This window comes from Pristis pectinata, chromosome 2 (assembly GCF_009764475.1).
Source record: "Pristis pectinata isolate sPriPec2 chromosome 2, sPriPec2.1.pri, whole genome shotgun sequence".
Taxonomy (NCBI): domain Eukaryota; kingdom Metazoa; phylum Chordata; class Chondrichthyes; order Rhinopristiformes; family Pristidae; genus Pristis; species Pristis pectinata.
The window spans coordinates 51,752,314-51,767,109 of NC_067406.1; the positions used below are offsets into that span (position 1 = coordinate 51,752,314).

Below are 14,796 nucleotides of genomic sequence, written 5' to 3' on the forward strand. Positions count from 1 at the left end.
CACGAGCTACCCTACCTTGTGCTACAGTCCACCACTGGCATTATTGTGTGACGTTTTCTACGTGGATGGTAGCACTCCGTGTCACAAGGAGAGACTGGGTGTCAATAAAACCAAGTCTCAGAAGCAGATTACAACACACATCATTGTGATATTGCATATTTTGTACAACAGAACAGGGACTAATTTCTACCCTGAAGTGTTCATTCAACAAAACAGTTCTTGATTGTTCATTGGTATTTCATCTGTATCAATTTTCAAAGGGCCTATATTTCCTTTATCACTTGCTTTTAAAGGCCCAGACTCAATTGGGTTTTGGATTTAATATAAGTGCTAGGAAGTTTCCCGACTTCTGCTTGAACTCTGAAGTACTAAACTTATTGGCAGGCTCTGGTAGCTATCTCTCGGCTGCCTGTCACTGGTGGACTCCACACCCAATGGCAGTGCTGGAGGTTATTGAGCTTCTCAGCACTTCCAGTGGGGAATCTGCTCTTGGATCTTGTGCATAGTTAGATTTGGTGCAGGATCCATGAGCCCATTCATTTGAATGGGGAATGGAGGGCTAAGGATAAGCAAGGTAAGTTACATTTGTTTTAAGTATGTTTGGTTTAATTTCTCCAACTATTGAAAATAATTTTAGTTCATTTTTTTAAATAATTGTAACCATGATCATTTATTATATTCAGAAGTATTGAGAAATTCTGGCAGCTTTGATAGGTGGTGAAACTGAGGATAGTGTTTCATCATCAGCCAGAGGTTTATCTTGGGAAAGGTTTGTTCATACCCCCTAATGTCACGCAAATACATTGCGTGAGGGGCTGCCCCAACTCAGGGGCTCACTGCTCAGGTACAGGAACACCTGAGCCACCAAGGATGTCTTTCCAGGTCCAGGGAAGGTAAATTCAGGGAACCTGGTCAGTGAATGTAGGTGGCAGGCCCCATCCTCAAAATTCCAGGCCATCATACTTACAAAAACTGTCATTCCTAGTTTTGATATCCTTTTGCAAGTTTATTCAGAACCTCTCATTCCTTTCGTACCGTTACTTCATTTCTAACTCCCTGAGCCTGCTGTACTGCCGCTTTCCATTCGATTCTTCCTTTGTTTTCAGCTTGGTACTTCTTATAACTTTATTTTGTTGACCAATTGGCATAAAATCCACTATTGGACGGTTCAGAAATCCCGATAGTTCGGCATCTGGCTCACCGGGTGATGTTTCCCGCATCCCATTAAACAAACCTGGGCCCTGGTTCCCGTACATCCTTTAAACTTATTGGGTTCACTGTAAAAATATAATAATAATAAAAGGTGCATTAAAAGTGTTTGGGGAAATTCTGCGTGTCCGAGCTAGATTAACGGAGTTTTACAGCATAGTGTGCTGAGTCTATCATTGAATAGTTCTATTTTCTCCAGAGGTCTGCCCTTAACCTCCTCGTCTAGTTTACCATGCCAATTTAGTTTCCATCTCTTAAAGGTTTGCCTCTCCCCCTCAAAACTAACAGTAAATAGAATCATGTACAGTCGTTCACTATTCCCAGATTCATAACAAAATGTTGATTTATTAGTCATGAATAAATATAGCAAGATTGATCCTCTTATCAGTTCTGAAGCACAGAGTTCCAGAAAACTGGGTTGAATAAATTAAGATAACTCTTTGTCTTTACAACTTGAACTGTTCTACTTCTCCCGGGACATGAACATTAAACTCCCCTTACAGCCATGTATTTTTCTGGGCTGGTGCTAATGGTTCCAATCATTGCTTGGAGCATCCACATTGAATCGCTTGCTTTCGGCCGCTGAAACTTCATTCAGTCTCGAACTTCCATCCGAAGCTGCCGAAAGCGGAAATCAGAGACTTACTGATGACAGTGGGCGTCGGATCTGTGCTCTATCTCGGGTCTCCAGCCTCCCGCTATTACTGAGTAACATCGGAGACTTCATTGAGTTCAAAGGCTTGAGAATTAGGTGTCAAAGGGAAAAGTTAGCAACTCTTTTAAATCATTTTACTTTAATGTTTTTAATTATTTCTGAGTAGCTTTGCGTGTTTTTGATCGTTTTTACCTTTTTAAAATGTTTGAATCATTTTTAAAGCATAATTAAACTTTTTAATTATGCCTGATCGTCAGAAACTTTAAAAAATGTGCTGGAATCCTTGACTGCATGAACAGAAGGTAAAGTTCTGCCCTATAACTCTGTCTCTCAGGGGCTGTACTGAGACAGGGATTCAACACAATGTCAGCTATGGCCAAGTTGCTGTTAGACTTCACTACCCAATGTGGGGGTATGGAAGGCCAGTGAAATTGGCACTCCACCTGTGGATGAGATGACTGCAGGTGGCCAAGGACTGTGGGAAGAGACTGCAGGCAGTGATTGTAGGGGCTGGCCAGATCTAGCAGAATCTAACATTTCACTTTTGACATTCCCACTTACTGTCAGGAAACTACTGGAAAAATCCATCTGAAGTCTTGTACCCTTTGTTGTTCTTCAGTTTTATTGATTGTGTTTGCGTTTCCAGAAAACTCTCTTTCTACTCCTTGTTCTCACAATATGGGTTTCACAAGAAATACAAATTGCTCTTGCTCATTGGCTGGGCCATTGAGTGCAAGAGTCAGGAAGTCATGTTGGAGCAGTACGAAACTTTGGTTAGGCTGCACTTGGAGTATTGTGGTCGCCTCATTACAGGAAGGATGTGGAGACTTACCGGGATGCTGCCTGGATTAGAGGGTATTAGCTAGAAGGAGAGGTTAGAAAAACTTGTTTTCTCTGGAGTGTCGGAAGCTGAGGAGAGACCTGACAGAAGTTTATAAAATTATGAGAGGCATAGATAGGGTAAATGGTGAGAATCTCCTTCCCAGGGTAGAAATGTCAAATACTAGAGGGCAGAGCTTTAAGGTGAGAGGGGGAGTGTTTAAAGGAGATATGCTGGGTATATTTTTTACACAGATACTGGTAGGTGCTTGGAGCATGCTGACAGGGGAAGTGGTGGAAGCAGTTACGATAGTGGAGTTTAAGAGGCTTGTAGGTAGGCAGGCACGGTAGCGTAGCGGTTAGCGTAATGTTATTACAGCGCCGGGTTCAATTCCAGCCACTGTCTGTAAGGAGTTTGTACGTTCTCCCCACGTCTGCGTGGGTTTCCTCCGGGTGCTCCGGTTTCCTCTCAAATTCCAAAGACATACGGGTTGGGAAGTTGTGGGCATGCTATGTTGGTGCCGGAAGAGTGGCGACACTTGTGGGCTGCCCCCAGAACACTCTATTCAAAGATACATTTCACTGTGTGTTTCGATGTACATGTGACTAATAAAGACATCTTATCTTATCTAATATGCAGAGAATGGAGGGATATGGATCATGAGCAGGCAAGAGCGATTAGTTTAATTTGCTATCATGTTCGGCACAGACCGTGGGCCAAGATGCCTTTTCCTGTGCTGTACTGTTCTATAACAAGTCAGCAGCCCCATTATCCATTGTTGCCTTTGTTGGAAGGGTGGGATGGCTAGTGGGGAGCTATTGTGTTGAATGACTACAACCCATGTGGTGCCTTACAGAGGGGTGAACTTATGGAGGTTTATAAAATCATGAGGAGCATAGATAAAGTGAATAGCCAAAGTCTTTTCCCCAGGGTAGGGGAGTCCAAAACTAGAGGGTATAGGTTTAAAGTGAGAGGGGAAAGATTTAAATGGGACCAGAGGGGTAACTTTTTCAAACAGAGGATGGTGCACATATGGAACAAGCTGTCAAAGGAAGTGTTAGAGATGAGTACCTCTTGCTGCCTTGGTGAAGCAGCCAGCATAATCAAAGACCTCACCCACCCAGGTCATTCCCTCTTCTCTCCTCTCCCATCAGGCAGAAGATACAGGAGCCTAAGGGCACATACCACCAGGCTCAAGGACAGCTTCTATCTCACTGTGATAATACTATTGAACGGTTCCCTTAGACATTGACATGGACCTTTGACCTCACAACGTTATTGTGACCTTGCACCTTATTGTCTACCTACAATGCACTTCCCTGTAGCTGTGACACTTTATTCTGTACTCTGTTATTGTTTTTTTTACCCTGTACTATGTCAAAGCACTCTGTACTAACTCAGTATGAACAGTATGCAAGATAAGTTTTTCACTGTACCTCAGTACAAGTGACAATAATAAATTTACCAACTTACCAATGCTTGCAATTACAACATTTAAAAGGCATAGGAAAGGTTTTGAGGGATATGGGCCAAATGCAGACATTTGGGACTAGCTCAGTTAATCAGCTTGATTGGTATGGACCAGTTGTGCTGAAGGGCTTGTTTCTGTGCTGTATAGATCCATGACTCTATGGTGAAGTTCCTCTTATGGTCCCATGAGATGTGGAGCTCCAGGACTTTTCCCAGCAATACTGAAGGAATGGCAATATGTAGTTTGAGACTCGGAGGTCTGTAGGTAAAGGCATTCCCATTATAGGTTGCAGCACTGCAGCCTATATGCAGTATGTAAAAACAGAAAATGCTGGAAACACTTAGCAAGTCAGGCAGCGTTTATGGCAAAAGCAACTGAGCTGAAGGGTGTTTAAGCTGAAGCATTAACTCTGTTTCTCTCTCCACCAATGCTGTCTGACCTGTTGAATGTTTCCAGCATTTTCTGTTTTCATTTCAAATTTTCACCATCGGCAGTATTTTGAATTTTGTAAAATATGTAAAATGACATCTACATTATAAAACATTTCTCTTCTTGTGTTTCAGGTATCTACCTCAAGAGGTTTAGTTTTCTTTATTTCCTTTGCAGAAAATACAAGTCCCAATCCTACTACTGAACCAGCTACACAACCCATTATGAACAGGACAACAGAAATTATTGTTCTATCAACAGTCATCCCCTTACTGGTGGTGCTTGGTTTAGCTGGATTACTGATCTGGCTTTATCTATGTACTCAATCAAAGCGTGTTAACTTCTCCAGAGCAAGTACCAGAAGGGTGAATACAACACCACCAGATATTCAAAACAAGTATAGTACTCACGTGGTGAATTGTTCTGCCGAGCAGTTTTCTAGTTCGGAAGCTCTGCCAACCTGCCATGTCAATAATGCACTATATGCTCAACAAAATTATGAAAATGTCATGATAGACCCCACTAACCAAGCTGTAGAATGTACAACAAAACCAGCTTGTGAACCATTTGCAGCTTCCGAGCAGAATGAGGTTTTACAGGCCATGGATTTTGATGATCACATTTATGAAAATAATCCATTAGCAAGTAACTCTGCTGTGTACTGTAATTATACAGACCTGGCCGGTTTTGAAGAAGATGATACTTACATTATACCAAGTGAATAGTCAGTTGAAAGTTTGAAGTTCCAGAATATTATTTAATGGAAGATCTTTGACTGTTTCTTTCAGATATTGAACAATTGTTAATGGGATGCTTAAGTAACATATGTTAATTTGCTAAAATTCACTCTCCATGCAGTGCCCAATGTAATCGAACAAGGAAGTGAAATACCTCCTTAAGGCTTCAAAGAAAAAATAAGGCAACGGCTTACCAAGGACAATATCCTGTTATGAGATCAAATGGATAACCGTGAAAAAGCATTGTGCCATGTCTCACTTATTTTCTTTCAAGGTCATCTTTCCAAGCAGAGAAACAGTTAAAATTGATTGGTTCCTCTTCAGAGACTTGGCATTATGGACCAACACTTGCTCCAATTTGGGAGCACAGAGCAAGTTGTGGGCTATTATGTTCTTCTTTTTCAACCAAGGAGAAAGAAGTCAACAAGAAGTTATGTGGACATCAGATAGCAGCTCATATGATCTTTTTTTTCGCTAGCATCCACATCAATAAAAAAGAAATCGCATTCAATATAATATCAAAATTCTGATTAACAAAATATCACCAAACTAGTGTGAATTTTGTCCAATAGCATCTTGACGCCAACAGATCAACAACAGAGCTATATCTTATGGTATGTCACTCCAGGGACCAGAGGAATAGAGAACGAACCCATGGAGTAGCTTTACCAGTCATTCTGCACCAGTTACCAGTAATTTTCGATGGTCCTGATGGTCAGAAATATGTTCCATTTGTGACTTTTTCAAACAATAACGCAATCCCATGCAAAACCATTCACCCGTGGCAAACTGTGCCCCAGGAATTGCCCACTGCTGGAATGGGCAGATGCCGTTATTCTGAATTGACAACAAACTACAGGACGTCACAGTATGATATGATTGGACATTGTCATTATTTTTTAATTATTCATGTGGCAATTTTTAAATATTAAAATTTACATTAATATCTTTTGACCAGAACGTTTCAATGAGAATGATAATGCTAATGACATTTTAATACCTTGAGAGCAACAGTTTGGCACATTGGTGGTTCCTGAGATTTCATGTGAAATTGAAATTCAAGTTCCTTGAATTCCTGGAAGGGAAGTGGTAGTGAATTCAACAGTAATAAACAAAAACAAAAAAAAAAATAAGTTGCAAATTCTGTAAGTACTTAGCAGGTGGGCAATGTCTGTGTCAGGACTGAACAGTTCTGAAGGAAGGTCAGCAACCTATAGCATTTACATAGTTTTTCTCTGCACAGATGTTGCCTGACAACTTTTCCAATGTTTTCTTTCACTTCAGATTGTGCCCTGTATCTCACAGTTCCAGCATTGTTTTATTCTTTTTCTTATTACTATCCTCAGCCATCTCCCTCTACTATCACTTTCTCCAGACAGATTGGTTGCTATTAACAAGCCTTCACCAGTCCCCCTCAGACAACACCAATCAGCTTTGCCCATTTTCTTTTGGTCTCCAGCCTATCAGACATAAAACTACTTTGTTTTCCTTGTCCATTTCCTTGGTCTGAAACCTAAAACATACAAGATTTGTAAACCTTCCAAGTTATGATGAAAGATCATCAACCTGAAATGTTGATTCTCTTTCTTTCTCTACAGATTCTGCTCGATCTGTTGATTCTTTCCAGCATTTTCTGTTTTTATTTCAGATTTACAACATCTGCAGTTTTATCTTCCTTTTCAATTACTTAGGTAGGCCTTTTGTTCTATCATTCCTGTCCTGGTTCTTTGAGAGACTCACCCAATTAATTACACTCCCCTGGCTTTTCCCTATAGCCTAATAAACTTCTTTCTTCCAAGTAGCTTACCAATTCCCTCTGGAAAGTTACTGCTGGATTTGCTTCCACCACATTTTCAAATGCTTAAAAGAAAGTCTCCTCATCTCCCCAATGGTCCATTTGTCAGTCATCTTAAATCTGTGTCCCCTAGCTAATGTGGAAATAAATTCCTATTATTAACAATTCAGAGATTGCATTTTACTCCTCTTATACTGTTCACTCCCAGTAGACATCACCTGCATAAAAAAAGCAATAAGTTTTTCTTAATAAAAACAGAACTATCTGGAAATCTCAGCAGGTCAGGTATCATCTGTAGAAAAACACACAATATTACATTTTTAGGTCAATGACTTATCATCAAATTTTTTGTGGTGGGAACAAGGCTGCTAAAACACTACAAGCAATTAAAAACAAGAAATACTAGAAAAAATCTCAGCTGGTCAGGCAGCATCTGTGGAAAGAGGAACAGTTAATGTTTCCACTATTGGGGAAATCTGGAAACGAATTAGTGAACATGGTATTGAGTATCTCTGAATCAATTTTTAAAATATGCAAGAAGAGGATTTTATGTAAAAAGTATGAAATATGTTATCTTTATTCAGCTAGTCATGCACGTCTTGCCAGTGAAATGCTGATCCCTGTTTTTGGTTTTGCAATCTGACTGCTCACTGCTTGGTGTCACTTTTCTTACCCAATGGTTGAGATGTACAAACCAGAAAGACAGCAGGTACATCTCACTAATTGAAGATGTTTCCCATTGCATGCTCCCATTCTCTTCCTAAAGCCATGAACAACATTTTGTTTGAACTGACAAAGGGTCTTCGACCTGAAGCGTTAACTGTTTCTCTTCCCACAGATGCCGCCTGACCTGCTGAGTGTTTTCCCAGCATTTTCTTCTTTTATTTCAGGTTCCAGCACCTGCAGTTTTTTTTTTGATTTTCATTTTGCTTGAACTCTCTGGTTCCCCACCCATACCCTCCCAATCCCCATGCTATTTGCACAACTGTATCTTCTCTTTGTAGTTCTCCAGCTTGCATTGTCCTGGAAGCCTCATTGCTGCGAACATCCTTGAAGGCAGAGCAGGCTGCAAGTAATGAGTAGGTGTCAGGTGATGGGTCTTGTGGCCCTGCCCTGGACTGCCATGATGGCCTTTTGACATCCCACTGCAGTCTTTAAACTGCTTTGGACCTTTGAGCTGTTTTTAAACATCTCTAAAGAAATCTTTTTAAAAAGTAATGAAAATACTTAAAATACATATATATGTGTGTAAAATACATTAAGATTGCTTAAAATAAAAAAATGAACATTTACATGCACTTGTCTTTTTAAGCAAGACCAGTGACCCTTTTCAAATATATGGGGCTGCACTTTATTTAGGCAACGCTCTATTAAGCTGAGAAGACAGATGTGAATTGCCCTGGCCCCCTTCAGCTCAGGACGTTTCTAGGTTGCTGCTGGCCTTGGGGCTGAGTCCAACAGCTGAGCTTGAGAGGAGATGCATTAGCATCTGCCTTATAATGTACAGGCGTGGAAATTGACTTATGAGAAGCACTTTACCGGTGGTCACTGCTGGAATCATTGGCATAAGGTAAATACATTTAAAGCCAATTTCTGACTGCCTGTAGTTTTCAATGTGGACTGTCCTGTCACCAGTTCTCTTTCTCCATGCACCAGTCTTTTCTTCAAAATACTTTGGTTCCCACCTCATTAAAATCTCATTCTAAAACCACCAACTCCTGCCACTATTCCAATTTACATTTTATTCCAAAATCTGTTACTAGACCACTCCTCCTGCTCCCAGTATATTTTATGGCTGGAACAAGCTGCCAACATCCTATCAACCAGCTGGTTTTGCAGCCTACTGTCCCAGCTTTAGTGTTGGGTGACTGTGCAATACCTTCTGGTCTGCTCACTACTCGAGGATAGTCAATGCAAGGTGCCAGATCTTACCAATGCCAACACATGAGTGATAAATCATTAGAAAGAAATACAAAATTGCACTTGTCAGTAAGTGGTGCTTGATAGTGATCCCACAATTAATTGGTTGTGGGATCTATTAGTTCTGTCTAGAGCCTGCTGTTTAGCTTGCATGTTATCCTGTGTTAGTTGTCATCAAGTTGGTTCCTCATTTTCAGTCTGGTGTGGTTTCTAGTACATGCACACACACACGCACACACACACACACACACACACACACACACACACACACACACACACACACACACACACACACACGTGCACCTACACATGCATACACCCACACACACACCCACACATGTGCGCATACCTGCACGCACACCCACACGCACCCACCCACACCTACACATACACACACACGTGCGCGGGCACACACCCCTGATGGAGCCAAGGCTGCTCTCCTGGCTTGATGGTAATGCCAGGGTGAGTGTTATGTTAGAATGTCAGGCCACATGCCTACTTGTTGTGGTGGAATATAGTTCTGCTGCTGCCACTGGCTTGCAGTGCTGAGTGATGCCCAGATTGCAGCTGATAGATCACTTCCGAATCTATGTCATTTAGCATGCTGATATCACCATACAACATGATGGAAGTTGCCATCTTCACCAATAAATTCAGCTCAACGACTGTTGCATTGTTATCCATCTAATTTTCAGAAATTAAGCCATATATCATACAAACCCTCTGCCAATTCTATGATGACAAACCGAAGCCCGCAGTTTAAGACTTCATCCCACTTGTGCACTCAGACTGAAATTTAAGTTGCCTATTTGATCTTAAACTGTTTGTAAATAGCAACACATGTTATTTCCACCCTTTTGCTAGCAGTTAACTTTGTTCCAATCTCCCTCCCATCATTGTAAAATTCTCTGTGAAATCAATGTGTAAACAATAAATAGAAGATTAAAAACTTGAGGCAAGAAAGGAAATGAGTTCTGCAGATAGATGACAAGGACTACACTGACCTGATGAAATTAAAAGATCCACCAAGATTATTGGTCTGGTAACATTGCCAATGAGTAAATCCAGAAAATTCTGCAAATATACACCAGTTCTGTTGAGATAAGATAAATTAGAATGGTATGTATTCATCAAAGCATTAAAATATCTGCTCTTTTCAGGCTCTAATTACCCTGATGTAAAAAAGAATGGTAGACAGATTTATTTCCTGTGTGTAGGAGGTTTACTACTACTACTACTCTTGTGGATCATTGTGATTGGGGAATATTTGAGATTGAGCCAGAACATCAAACATATCACATTGAAAACACAAATAGTTGTAGCATAATGTGGTTATTCCACAGAGCTTCCTGACATTTTGCAACTTGCATTTTGAATTTGAAATTTTGAATAAATTTGGAGCATTGTAGAGCTTATTCAATGGTAACCCTCAAACTAACACATCTGAGGCATAGAATGTTGCCACATTAATGTAACCTGAGAGCTCCACATGGATTGACAAAATTATGAACAGGCACTGATTTGTCACAGATAATGAGAGAGCCAAATTCAGAATATGAATAAGGCCCAAATGACATCCTGGATGCTCTCATAATTTTGAGAACACATCATACCTATATATTTCTTGAATCTAAAACTTGAATTAAGAAATTGTAAGGTTCACAAATGGCCCAACAAATACCTGGAAACTTGTTTGTTGAACACAGGCTTAGCCTATGTGGGGCAAGTGCTCACAATTCTTATGCATCCATTCCTTTTCCTGGAATAAGTGCCATCAAACTCAAGATTTCCATAATAAGGGCACAAACAGAGAAGTCTTTTATTGAATGTGTTCTGATGTTTAACCTTTCAAGATGTTAATTAAGCTAGAGAGACTCCTTCTTGAATCACCTCTTCTGGTGAGACCACTCCAAGAATGCTGTAGGGTAGGAATGAAGGAAAGGCCATATATTTCCAACTCAGGCCAGTTGCATGGAATAAAATTTGCAAGGGTAGGATTTCACTGCACCTGCTGCCCATTTTCTTCCAGGTGGTAGAAGTCATGGGTTTGGGAGGTGTGGTTGAAGAAACTTGCTGAGTTGCTGAAACACGTTTTGCACATGGTACACATTATGGCCACGTGTGCTGTTGATGGAGGAAACAAAGGCTTTGGTTGATGCTGGAATGCCCATTAAGCTGGACAGCTGACCAGCAGTCTCTGCCTGTACTCCTCATGGATTCTGGCACTAAAGCAATTCCTTACAGCTTGGGGTACTCTCCTGATCAACCTCTTCCATATTAGAGAAGAACCAAAGTAAGGGATTACAACAACTATCAATATTCCTAGATTGTTTTAGCTTGTTTGCAGGTTTTAAATATATTTACGTGCTTTACTTATTGTAAATCTGGCATATACTGTTTGAATACTTTAAATATTTATTTTTTTAAAGATTTGGAACACTTTTGAATGTTTCTGAATTAGAAATATTTAAGGTTTTTGACAGCTTTGACATCCAACTGAGGTGATAGGGTTTACAAGCAGAAGTCCCAAATGCATCACAGAAACTCACTGCAGTACAGCTGACTGACTTCATCCAGCAAGTTCCCTCCAGGAGATGGGAATAAGACAAGTTCAAACTCGATCCAGTCAGCAACAAATGCAGGAGCTCTGTGCTGCCTATTAAATCTAGAATCTTGTGGAAAAGAAAGAAATAAATAATCTCCTTCCTGTAAACAGTGTCTGAATGAGAACCTTCACTCCGTCCGTCTTAACAGCCAGGATCTCCCGATGGCCAGCCATTTTAATTCCAGCTCCCATTCCCACACTGACATGTCTGTCCACGGCCTCCTCTACTGCCATGTTGAGGCTAAACGCAGATTGGAGGAGTGACACCTTGTATTCCATCTTGGGAGTCTCCAACCTGACGGCATCAACATCGATTTTTCTAATTTCCGGTAACCACCCCCCTCTGGTTTCCCACCCCCCCCCCACACCTTTGTTTTATCCCTCTGGCCCATTTACTCATTCTCTTTCCCCTCCCCTGCCCCTCATGACCTGCCCATCACCCTCACCTTCCTCCCTCTGGTTCCCCACCTCCTTCCCTTTATTCCATGGTCAACTGTCCTCTCCTATCAGATTCCTTCTTCTTCAGCCCTTTGACTCTTCAACCTATCACCTCCCAGCTTCTCATATCATTCCCACTTTACCCCCTCCCCCAACTTCCTACCTTCCCCCTCTCACTTGGATCGACCTATCACGTGCTCCTTCCCCTCTCGCCACCCTTTTATTCTGACTTCTGACTTCTTTCTTTCCAGTCCTGATGAAGGGTCTTGGCCCGAAATGTTGACTGTTCATTTTGCTCTATAGATGTTGCCTGACCTGCTGAGTACCTCCAGCATCTTGTGTGTGTTGCTCCAGATTTCCAGCATCTGCAGTCTCTCTTGTGGCTGAATGATTATTGTACATTTTATACAAACAAAGAGTGGTGATTAATTGGAACTGTTGACACACTGTGCAGGATTTATGCTTAACAACAGACAATAAAGTCTGTTCTGTTTAAATAAGAAATTTCTGTTAGTTAATCAGTGTTCCACTTCTCTGTGTACTTTTTTTCTCAATGTCATTGGCAGCTCCAGAGCCAGAGCAGAGATGTAAGCAGTCAGTGCCAGCAATAGGAGCAGCAGCTGGTTTTTATTTCTTTGGCCATTAGATTTGTTTGCACAGGCTAGTAAAGAGGTTTTCATGCAGGAAACATATAATTATTTAGCTATTCTGCCTATGCTTTGCAACCCCCTGCAAGGCAAATGGGAGAGACTCTAGAACACCAGAGGCCAAGGCAAACAGTTCTTCTATTTCAAGTGATTCTGTATAATATGTAGGCACAATCAGACACCCATTCATGCTTGATTTTGGTTTTCAATTGCATAAAAGAGATTTTATTACCTCAGTTAATGTTTCTCTGTACTTCTATTAAAGTCGTTTGTGTCCCAGATAAAAATCACAATCCTTGAACTAGGCCACTGGAAAATGAGTAGCAGTTTTTTTTGATGACTTTGTTGCCTTCCTGACAAATATAAATAGGTAACATTGGACTTCGACTCACTGAAACAGTGAAAGGGAAGAATTATTGCAGTACCCACAGGACATAGATTTAGAATTAGGGGGAAGGGATCTAGAGGGGATGTTAGGGGGATCCCTTCCGCCCAGAGAGTGGCGAGTACCTGGAATGTACTGCCAGAGAGAGCAATGGAAGCAGAGTTGCTCACAGCACTTAAAAAGTGCTAAGACAAGAACTACAGGCCATAGAAGGCTGCGGGCCAAGTGCTGATAGATGGAATTCTTACAGATGGGCGTACACTGGACGTTGTGGGGCAAATGGCCTATTTCCATGTTGTATGACTCTATGACTGCATGAGGTATTATTTATGGAACTCTGGAACTAATTAGAAATCCTCATGCAGAACAATCAGATAGTGAGTGTTTATGTGGGAAATATGCACCAGATGAACTGATCCATTGACATAATCCACTTTATTTTATTCATAAACAGGACGTAGGTGCCTCCAGTGATGCCAGAGTACCCATCCCTTACTACATTTGAGAAGGTGACAGTGAGTCTCCTCCTTGAATTGCAGCTTGTTTCTCTTAAGAAAACTGTCACATAGCTCTTGGCTATAGATAAAGAACAGCAATATACTTCCAAGTCAGTATAGTGTATGACTTAAAGAGAAACTAGTGGGGATGGGATTCCACTGGATCTGATTGGTAGGTTTTGCCATTTCAGGAGGTGGAAGAAGGATTGCTGAATTACAGATGGCACCAGCTTCAGCCACGGTGGCAGAAAGAATTAACGTATAGGGTAGTGAATGGAACGTTAATTAAGGCAGAGGGAACGTGTTGGTAGCTGGCTCGCAGTGACTGTGTACATGCATTAAGACCAAGACAGGGTTTATGGTTGAGCTGATAAGAGACAGTAATGTTTCAGGCACAAATATCTTCAGCAAATTACCAACTTTAACAAGAAAGTTTCCAACCACCTCCTTTTGAAAATTAATGACATTAGCAACACCAAATATACCACCATCAATATCTTGGGCTCACCACTAACTAGAAACTGAAATGGAACAGCAACATCAATACTTTGGCTTCAGGAATAGGTTGAAGACTGGGTATTTTGCTCTAATTAATTCAACTCCTGACCATCCAAAGCCTTTCCATCATTTTCAAGGCAAATTAGAATTGTGATGGAATGTTATCCACTTGATGGTTATAGTCTTAGTGACACTCAGGAAACTCAATACCATCCAGGACAAAGCAGCTCACACAATTCAGAGCCATCAACCACCTTGGGCATTCAACATTCCATCACCAATAACCTGCATCTGCTGTGCAAACGTCCACAAGTTACTGCAATCTACCAGGCTTTCTTAAACAGTACATTCCAACCCTCCTATATCTGTTACTTGTCTATCATGGAGTCATAGAGCAATACAGCACAGTTACAGGCCCTTCAGCCCAATGAGTCCATGCCAACCATGTTGTCCACCCAGCTAGTCCCACTTTCCTGCATTGGGGTCATATCCCCTTAAGCCCCACCATCCATGTACCTATCCAGTTGCTTCTTACATGATACTATTGTAACTGCCTCAACCACTTCCTCTGGCAGCTCATTCCATATACTCACCACTTTCTGCATGAAAAGTTGCCCCTCAGGTCCCTTTTAAATCTTTCCCCTCTCACCCTAAATCTATGCCCCTAGATTTGGATTCCCATACCTTGAG

At 41.2% G+C, this 14,796-nt stretch overlaps 1 protein-coding gene across 1 annotated transcript; it reads left to right on the plus strand.

The window, feature by feature from the left end:
- Positions 1-464: 464 nt before the first annotated feature.
- On the plus strand, positions 465-6,484 carry LOC127587330 (uncharacterized). The gene is made up of 2 exons (XM_052045585.1): positions 465-574; positions 4,719-6,484. The coding sequence occupies exons 1-2, from the start codon at positions 545-547 to the stop codon at positions 5,307-5,309; spliced, it is 621 nt and encodes a 206-aa protein (XP_051901545.1). The 5' UTR covers positions 465-544; the 3' UTR covers positions 5,310-6,484.
- Positions 6,485-14,796: the final 8,312 nt, after the last annotated feature.